Genomic DNA, 9,731 nt, shown 5'->3' with positions numbered 1-9,731 from the left:
GGATGGACAGATAAATATCATATCAGTCAAAATGAACAATTCTAGTACATACATCGATTCACTGCTTGAGTCATTACAAACATAAATGTTTCACCAGTTGTCAATATCCATAAATGATGGAAGAGGTTGGATGAGGATAGTTGAGGTTGGATGAGGATGGATGAGCATTTCTTTATCATTCTTAGCAGAAAATAATCCAGATTGAACAATTTCTTTCAGGTGAATCTCAGTTTTCATTGCTGCTGCTGTTGTCATAAACGTGGCATCGGGACGTTTCATCCTGTGACGTTAGAGATGCACTGAAGTGCCTGAAAAAATATGCACCCCAAAAATCCCCACAGTCTGCAGAACCATCTCATATTAAGCTGTTTAAATATAATTTTACATTAAGAGATTGTAGCACTGTTCAAAGTAAATCATAAGAATCCAGACAGACATACAAGGCTGAACATATGGAGACAAACGAGGCTTGTCCATTTAAATCTCCCACATGTTCACTCTGCAGTGTCTGGAGCTAAACTCACTCCAGTCACACTTAAAAACCAGAATAAAAACATATACTTTGAGAACACAGCCCAGGCAGGAGATCAAAGTCCCGATGGGAAAGAAGAGGTTCTGTTTCTGTCCAGCAGGGGGCAGCAGAGGAGCAGCTCTGCTGAATCACTTCCTGTGATTCAGTGAAACTAGAGTCTGACTGAACAGTGGAGGTATTCCTGCTTTTGCACAGAACTCTTTTGAGGATGAAAATAAAATAAAATAAAATCAGGGTAAAATCAATGAAAAACATGTTTTATTTCATATATTTGAGTCTGTTTCTCTGTTTTGAAGGTAAAGGGAGGAGCAACACTGAGCCAACAGATGAAAACATAATTTTTACAGAAATGAAAGTGAAAGGTATTCCTGAGTTGCTGTGGAGGAAAACGTCCCGGTTTTCTTCTGAAGACAAATGAAGTTCATGTTTCTCTTCTGGTCCTGGTGAGTGCAGCAGAAAACTGCTTTACTGTTTAAGTTTGAGTCTTTTCATCTGGACTCAGATCATCTGAAGGGAAGAGGAAAAACTTCAGAATTATGAAGAAACTGTAACATTCAACAACTTTACACTCATTGTTTGAACTGAAGTTTTCCTGATCCGTCCTCAGATTCAGACATGTCTTCTGGCAGCAGCCTGCGGTCTGAGGATCAGTTTCTTTGCTCCATCTGTCTGGATGTGTTCACTGATCCAGTCAGCACACCATGTGGACACAACTTCTGCGAGACCTGCGTCACTCAGCACTGGGACGGAAATGTTCCCTACAAATGTCCTCTGTGTAATGAACATTTCACCTGCAGACCTGAGCTCAGAGTCAACACCTTCATCAAAGAGATGTTTGATCAGTTCAGACGTGAAGCTCAGCAGGAAGCCAGCAGCAGCTCAGAGCAACAAGCTGCCAAACCAGGAGAAGTTCCCTGTGACGTCTGCACTGGACCCAAACTGAAGGCCCTGAAGTCCTGCATGGTGTGTCTGGCCTCCTACTGCCAGACTCACCTGGAGCCTCACCTGACCGCTCCACGTCTGAAGAAACATCAGCTGATGGAGCCGGTGGAGAACCTGGAGGACAGGTTGTGTCTGCAGCACGATAAACCTCTGGAGCTGTTCTGTAGGACCGACCAGACATGCGTCTGCTTGGTCTGCTCTGTTTCAGAGCACAAGAACCACGAGCTGGTTCCTCTGAGAGAAGAATCTGAAGGAAAGAAGGCAGAGCTGAGGAAGACGGAGGCTGAAGTTCAGGAGATGATCCAGGAGAGACGACTGAAGATCCAGGAGATCAGAGAGTCGGTGAAGATCAGTAAAGATGCTGCAGACAGAGAGAAAGCAGAAGGTGTTCAGGTCTTCACGGCTCTGATAGAGTCTGCTGAGAGAGGCCTGAAGGAGATCCTCAAGGAGATCCAAGACAAACAGGAAACTACAGAGAAACAGGCTGAAGACTTCATCAGAGATCTGGAACAGGAGATCTCTGAGCTGAAGAAGAGGAGCTCTGAGGTGAAGCAGCTCTCACAGGATGAAGATCACCTCCACCTCCTCCAGAGCTTCTCCTCCCTGAAAGATGCTCCACCCACCGAGACCTGGACAGAGGTCAGAGTTCATCCACCATACTATGAGGAGACTGTGGTGAAAGCTCTGGCTCATCTGGAGGAGACGATCAGGGAGAAGAAGATGAAGAAGCTCCTAGAGGTTGAGCTGAAGAGGATCCAGCAGTTTGCAGTGGATGTGACTCTGGATCCTGATTCAGCTCATCCTGACCTCATCCTGTCTGATGATGGAAAACAGGTGGGAGATGGAGATCTGAGGAAGAATCTTCCAGACAATCCACAGAGATTTTCTCTGTTTCCTAATGTTTTAGGACAGCAGAGTTTCTCTTCAGGCAGATTTTACTTTGAGGTTCAGGTTAAAGGAAAGACTAAATGGACTTTAGGAGTGGCCAGAGAATCCATCAACAGGAAGGGAAACATCAACCTGAATCCTCAGAACGGTTTCTGGACTGTTGGGTTGAGAAATGGAAATGAGTACTTGGCTGCTGCTGGACCTTCAGTCCGTCTCCATCTCCATCCTGGTCCTCAGAAGGTGGGGGTGTTTGTGGATTATCAGGAGGGTCTGGTCTCCTTTTATGATGTAGATGCTGCAGCTCTGATCTACTCCTTTACTGGCTGCTGCTTCAAGGAGAAACTCTACCCATACTTCAGTCCTTTTCTTAATCAAGGTGGTACAAACTCTGCTCCTCTGATCATCTGTCCTGTTGACCAGGCTGGTTGTTGATCTGATGAAGATGATGATGAACTAAATGGATAAAAATGTCTAATCTAAGTGACTTTAGATGAAGTCACAGTTCAGTTCACTGCTGGATTTTTTGCTGCAGTTTTTCTTCTTCTCTGTTTCTGATTGATCATAAAGTTCAATCAAAATGTTTTCAGATGGGTCATGCTCCGGTGGCGTAGAGGGCAGCACGCCCCACGCTTGGAGGCCTCCAGTCTTCGATGCGGCCGTCGAGGGTTCGATTCCCAGACCCGGTGACATTTGCCGCATGTCGTCCCCCTTTCCTGTCAGCCCACTGTGGTATAAGGGACACTAGAGCCACAAAAAGACCCCTGGTGGGAAAAAGAAATGTTTTCAGTTTATTTCATTGATCTACTGATTGTTTGGGTTCATGTTGGTTTTATCTGAATGTTTAATAATAAGTGAAATGTAAAGTGACGGACGGTTGATGAATAAAAATGTGGAATTGACCTGTATTTAGTTTCCTTGTTAAAGGTTTTAATTTCTATCTGTAAGGTTTTATTACAGAAAGAATATGAATCCCACGACCTTATATTAATTAAAATAGAGCAGAAACTAAAGATTAATATTCAATAGTCTCAGTGTCCAGAAAATAAAAGTAGTTTCTTGTCATAAAATTAAAATCGGACATTTTAACCACAGACCCTTCAGAAATAAATGAAAATTTTAGAGAATTCTATAAAACCTTGTATAAATCTGAATATTCTGGAAACGAAGAAGCACAAACCGCATTTCTTAATCAGTTAAAATTCAAAACCCTTTTAGAGGAGAAAACAACTCTTGATAGTCCTTTAACAGTGAAAGATCTATCTGAAGCAACAGACAGCATGAATAGCAGTAAAACAGCAGGTCCTGATGGACGTCCAATAGAAAACATTTAAAAATAAATGAATCCCACCACTTCTCAACATGTCTGAGGAATCATATAAAGCTGGAATATTCCCAGAATCACTGAGGTTAGATACAATAACTCTTTTGCTAAAACCAAATAAACCCCCGACTGAATTCTCCTCTTATGGAGGAATCAGTCTTATGGGATGTGAGACAAAGATTTTGTGTAAAGCATCTCTAGGAGATTAGATAAATATCTTCCCAATTTAATAATGGAGGATCAACAAAGACAAGGCTACCAGAATATAAGACGGGTTGTTAATGTATTGCATGAAAAACATAATTGTAAAAACACAGCGATGTTATCATTGGACACATCAAGCTTTTGATAGAATAGAGTGGAATTATCTGTTTAAAGAGCCCCAAATATGGATTTGGAGAAACCTTTCTGAAATGGATAAAACTACTATTTACTGATCCCACAGCACAAGTTTTAACCAATAATAACATGTCAAAACCTTTTCATTTACAGCGGTCAACCAGACTGGGTTGCCCCGGTAACCACTGCGTTTTGTATTGGCAATAGAAACTCTGGCGACGGCTGTTAGAGTAAATACAGAAACATCAGGAATTAAAACGTCTCATTTCCTTGTTTACAGATGACATCATATTTTTCATAAGTAATTTGAAGATCAGTATTCCCAATTTATTAAATCTAATACAAGAATTCGGTGAATTTTCAGGATATAAAATTAATAATTTTAATCAGAGTTAATGTTTCTTACTGAAGATGAAAGGAGAAGTCCTATTGTGGTCACTCCATTCAAAACAACTACAAAAGGTTTTACATACTTAGGCATTAAGGTCACCCCATCCCTCAATGAAATAAATGCAGCAAATTATGACCCCGTTGTGGAAAAAGTCACAGAAATGTTAAATCGATGGTCAAATTTGCCAATATCCATGATAGGTCGAATAAATTTATTAAAAATGACAATTTTGCCCAAATTTTTGTACTATTTTCAAACACTTCCATTGCCACTGTCAGATTCTTTTTATGACAGTTTGGACAAACTATTTAATCATTTTATTTGGAGTAATAGAAAAGCAAGACTCCGTCTAAATCTACTCTATCTGCCCTATGAAAGAGGTGGACTTCACCTCCCTGACCTCAGATGGTGTTATATGGCCGCCCAATTAACATCAGCTACTCATTACTTTTGTCCAATGGCGCCTCCAGCTTGGCTACACATTGAACACAAATCTGTTCCAGGTTTCCCCTTAAACACCTTCCTATATTCTTCAGATATAAAGACACTTAAAAAAACACAAAGAACCCTTTCTTAAAAAATACAATTATAACTTGGCATGCAGCACATAAACATGTAGGTGACCGACCAGAACTATCACAATTCACCCCGATTTGGGGTAACGAAAGGTTCACCCCAGGAAAAAATGATGGAGGATTTAAACTATGGAAAACCAAAGGCATTCAGAAAATTAAAGACCTATATGCCAATGGCATGTTGCTTACATTTGATCAGTTATGCAAGAAGTATTTAATACCCCCAAAACATTTTTTTAAATATTTACAACTGAAAAATTATATGTCATCAAAACTGAAACGAATAGTTGACATTCCACCCTTAACAAAAATAGAAGAGGCGTGTTGGGGACTCAAAAGGGAAAGGTTTTCTTTCAATGTTCTATAATTTGTTGATGCTTTCCTCAAAGGATTCAGCAATTGATAAGTTAGAGGCTTGGAGAAGAGATACTCTTGAAGATATCGATGAGGAAGACTGGAATCAGCACAAAAACAAACCATGAACACGATTTAAACTTCTGCAATATTAATGGCTTATGAGAACCTATATAACCCCAGTTAGGCTTCATCACATGTCCAGTGATATTCCAGACACTTGCACTAAATGCTTATTTGAAAAAGGAACTCTTCTCCATTGTTTGTGGGAATGTCGTAAAATCCAGAAGTTTTGGAGGGAGGTTATTAGATGTTTATCTGAATTGTTTAAGGTTAAAGTCCCATTAGAGGTTAGAATCTGTGTTCTAGGAATAAACCCAGTGGAATTTAAACAATCACAGACTAAAACTAAATTGATCGATTATGGACTTCTTCAAGCCAGAAGATCTATTGCATTATGCTGGAGGAGCATGGACGCCCCATGTGGAAGAAAGAAATTGCAAATTCACTCGGACTGGAAAGACTAACGTACATCTTCAAGGGCAAACAGCAGGACTCTGAGAACCTCTGGGAGCCAAATATGAGGATCATAGGGACTGAAGGCGGAGCTCATTAATGGGTGTCTTAAATAGATATCTTGACTACAGTTTTTATTTTCATATTGTCTTATTATTTTTATTTATTTTTTCTGTCATAATCTAAAGTGTTTTATATATATTATAACAAATGCAGGTTTGAAGGGTGAATGCGTGAGTGAATGCAAGTGTGTATAAGTACGTGTTTACAATGTTAAGTTTGTTTGTAAATGTCCTAAAAGAGAAAAATCAATAAAATATATTGGAAAAAAAAAGTAGTTTCTTGTGGAAATTTAAGAATTTCTTAAATTTTTCCCAGAATTTTTCTTGGTCAGATAAAAGTTATTCAAGAACATCTCAGGCCTTCAGAGCCGCTGATCCGACAAAACGTTAGAAATAATGAGAAGGAACTTTAATGAGCCGAAGACTCTGGGAAGACGAACAGAAAGAAAAATTCAGTAAAACGACGGAGCTCTGCCAGCAGCAGGTTCTGCATCCTGATGCTGGAGGAGGGAGAGTCGTCATCCTGACCCAGTTAGGATGGATGAGGAAGTGGTGCTGGTGGATCCTGGTGGTTCTCCCAGCAGAACAGGAATCAGATCCTTTAGTCTCAGCCGACCAAACAAACGATCCAACTGGTTTGATGTATTGAACCCGGTGGAAGCCGCTGCATCGTCCCTCATTTATATACAAATAACCTCCAATCTGAATTTTATTTATTAACATTTTTAGTAAAACCAAGGAGGATTTCTCTCCATCGTTGGACTTAGCAGGTTTTCTGGGGGAAACTCAACTTTAGTAACTCAGTTTTTCAAAGTAATAATTAAAGTTTAGATAGTTTTTACAAACAGTCACCCCAAAATAAAGTTTGTGCGCAAACAAAATGTCTGACTCTTGGATAAACTGTCGGTTAAAACCTGCTTGGAGGAAAACAATCCACTGAACCGGACCGGACCGAACTGGACCAGACCAGACCAAACTGGACCGGACCGGACCAAACTGGACCGGACCGGACCAAACTGGACCAAACTGGACCAGACCAGACCAGACCAAACTGGACTGGACCGGACCGAACTGGACCAGACCGGACCAAACTGGACCAAACTGGACCGGACCGGACCAAACTGGACCGGACCAAACTGAACCGGACCGGACCGGACTGGACCGGACCGAACTGGACCAGACCAGACCAAACTGGACCGGACCGGACCAAACTGGACTGGACCAAACTGAACCGGACCGGACCGGACCAAGTCCAACTGGACAAGAGCAGAAACAGAAGCTGGTCCTGAACAAAGATGGACTCTGACAGGACAGAGATGCTTTCAGACAGTTTTATTCTCAACATAGGACAGCAGACAGGTGTGACCTTTGACCCTGGTCCTTCAGAGGTCTGTTCAGTAGATCAGCAACGGGACGAGAACAAGGAGGAATAAATTAAAGCCCACAACAACTCGTCAGGTAAAAAACTAAATTCAGTCAGAAACATTAAATCAGGAAAAAAAAAACCTCAAAGCTTCAAACTTAACAACAAAAACTAGAAGCTTCAAATAAAAACCATAAAAAAGTCGGTTAGAAAACGTTCAGATTCTGTTTTTGGTTCGTTTCTTTCTCACTGTGCTTCTGTGGCGCCGCAAACCTCCAAACACACACATATACACACACACACACACACACAACCCCACACACACACACACACACACACACACACACACACACACACACACACACACACACACACACACACACCCACACACACACACACACACACACACACGCACACACACTTTCTGTACAACAATCAGCTCAGCCTTCAGTATTTACACCAGAAATCGGTTCTGTCTCTTTAAACGTCCACAGAGTGTCACAGAACGGTGGGCGGAGTCAATCGCAGGCTCCGCCTCTGGATCTGCGTGGGCCAATCAGCAGCTGCTGTTCTTGAACTCCCCGTTCTCAGTGATGGACAGCTTGGTGGGGTTGCTCGGCGACAGGCCGTTGCGGACGCTGGGCGCGCTGTAACGCTCCTTCACCTGCGTCAGCGCCGCCATCAGCCGAGAGTTCGCCGCGTCCAGGGAGTCGATCCGCTTCTCCTGATTGGACAGACACAGGAGGGGGAGGGGCTAGAAGTCAGACTCACACTGGTGACTTTCAAAATAAAGGTTTGTGAGGGGCTGATAATAAATGTTATTGGGTCAAAACCACCCGGTCCGTCTCAGAGAAGAAAGAACCAACAGTTTCCACCAGGTTTTAAACGTTTTGTCACGTAAAACTGTCAATCAGAACCTTTTAAACCCTCAGTTAACTGGAGGACCAACGCAGTGGTTCTGACCCGACAGCAGCAGCTTGAAGGCAGCAGCCAAATTAAACAACAAGCTGAAACACAACATGAAGGTTTCCTCCTCCACGCCGCCGCCGCCTCGACCTGAGGAGGAGAAGCTCTGGTGGGTCAGGGGTCAGGGGTCAGCAGCCAAACCGAAAACAAACACACGCCAACACGCCTGCATCACGGAGAACCTGCTGCTCACTGCAGACACAGGATGGAAAACAGGAAGGTTCTAGAACAGGGGTGGGCAGTCCTGGTCCTCGAGGGCCGATGTCCTGCAACTCTTAAATCTCTCCCTGGTCCAACAACCTGAATCCAACAGCAGAATCACCTCCCAAGTGCAGTCGGGTTCTCCAGAGTCCTGCTAATGACCTCATTATTTGACTCAGGTGTGTTGAAGTAGAGACACATCTAAAAGTTGCAGGACACCAGCCCTCGAGGACCAGGAGTACCCACCCCTGTTCTAGAGCCTGGTTCTGATAGAATGTTCTGATAGGTTCTGAAAGGTTCTGAAAGCTGAAACATCAAAGGGTTTCAACAGGAAGTGAACTGAACTCTTTCTAATAACTGATGACAGTTTGACATTAAATCTGTTAATAAAGTCTAAAGAATAATTTCAGTTCTGACCAAATCAAATGAACTGAATTCAGTCGGATCTCAGTGATGTGCAGAAACTTTTATCAACATTTTGATCCGTTTATGTTTTGCTAAATTATGTAAATTATGTATTTATTGTTTGTCTTCTTGATATATTAATCAATGTGAGATTTTTCTACAGAAAACTTTTAACCCAGTTCTGGTATTTATGCAGAGCTGCAGTGACCGATGACGACCCAACAGATTTCATCTTCCTGGTTGCCATGGTGATTCCCTCCCATTCTGATCCCGCAGCATGACTGTTTTCATGAGAGAAACTATCCGCTGGATTCTCCAGGTTGAGACTGGAGGAGATCCGACAGAACCATAAAGACCTGCTTGGACCTGATGGACCAAAACCGGACCAAAGTTCTGCAGGTCCGGTTTCCTCTGACTGGTTAAATCTGGTTCAGACTTACTGGAAGCACCAGAAGAAGAAACAACCAACCAATGAGCTTCAGTCATTTTAAATCTCATTAATTAGTTAAAATCATGAGGTCAAAGTGACACTCAGGTTTACTGGTTTATTCCCAGAGTTCCCAGTAGGAAAACCAGCAACAGTCAGTGTTCTGACTGGGAAAGTCACAGTTCAGCCGGCCAGCATCACTCAGTCACCTGAACTCATAACTAAGAGAAACATCAGGTCACAGGAAGACATGGGCCTGGAAGCAGGTCTGGTGACAGACCAGTTACAGACCAGTGACAGACCAGTGACAGACCAGTGACAGACCAGTGACAGACCAGTTACAGACCAGTTACAGACCAGTGACAGAACAGGAATCCCAGCATGAGCCTCCTCTGAGCTCTCTGATTGGCCGGCTGCGCTCTGGAGGCGTGTTGGCAGTAAGTTGTGAA

At 42.6% G+C, this 9,731-nt stretch overlaps 2 protein-coding genes across 13 annotated transcripts in view; one reads left to right on the top strand and one right to left on the bottom strand.

Annotated features, from left to right (window-relative positions):
- The first annotated feature begins 617 nt into the window (after positions 1-617).
- LOC122841693 (E3 ubiquitin-protein ligase TRIM21-like) lies at positions 618-3,261 on the top strand. Its single transcript, XM_044135235.1, has 3 exons — positions 618-707; positions 829-975; positions 1,140-3,261. The coding sequence occupies exon 3, from the start codon at positions 1,148-1,150 to the stop codon at positions 2,792-2,794; it is 1,647 nt and encodes a 548-aa protein (XP_043991170.1). The 5' UTR covers positions 618-707; positions 829-975; positions 1,140-1,147; the 3' UTR covers positions 2,795-3,261.
- A 3,976-nt stretch (positions 3,262-7,237) lies between these two features.
- The window catches only part of rasal2 (RAS protein activator like 2), a 44,938-nt gene continuing 42,444 nt past the window's right edge, over positions 7,238-9,731 (bottom strand). For all 12 annotated transcript variants that reach the window (XM_044135148.1, XM_044135142.1, XM_044135146.1 and 9 more), the window contains one exon: positions 7,238-8,007. In XM_044135148.1, coding sequence (XP_043991083.1) covers positions 7,840-8,007 — 168 coding nt within the window. In that variant the 3' untranslated portion in view covers positions 7,238-7,839. The remainder of the gene's footprint in view (positions 8,008-9,731) is intronic.

This window comes from Gambusia affinis, linkage group LG12, assembly GCF_019740435.1.
Source record: "Gambusia affinis linkage group LG12, SWU_Gaff_1.0, whole genome shotgun sequence".
Lineage (NCBI taxonomy): Eukaryota > Metazoa > Chordata > Actinopteri > Cyprinodontiformes > Poeciliidae > Gambusia > Gambusia affinis.
This window is presented reverse-complemented; position numbering and strand designations above follow the sequence as displayed.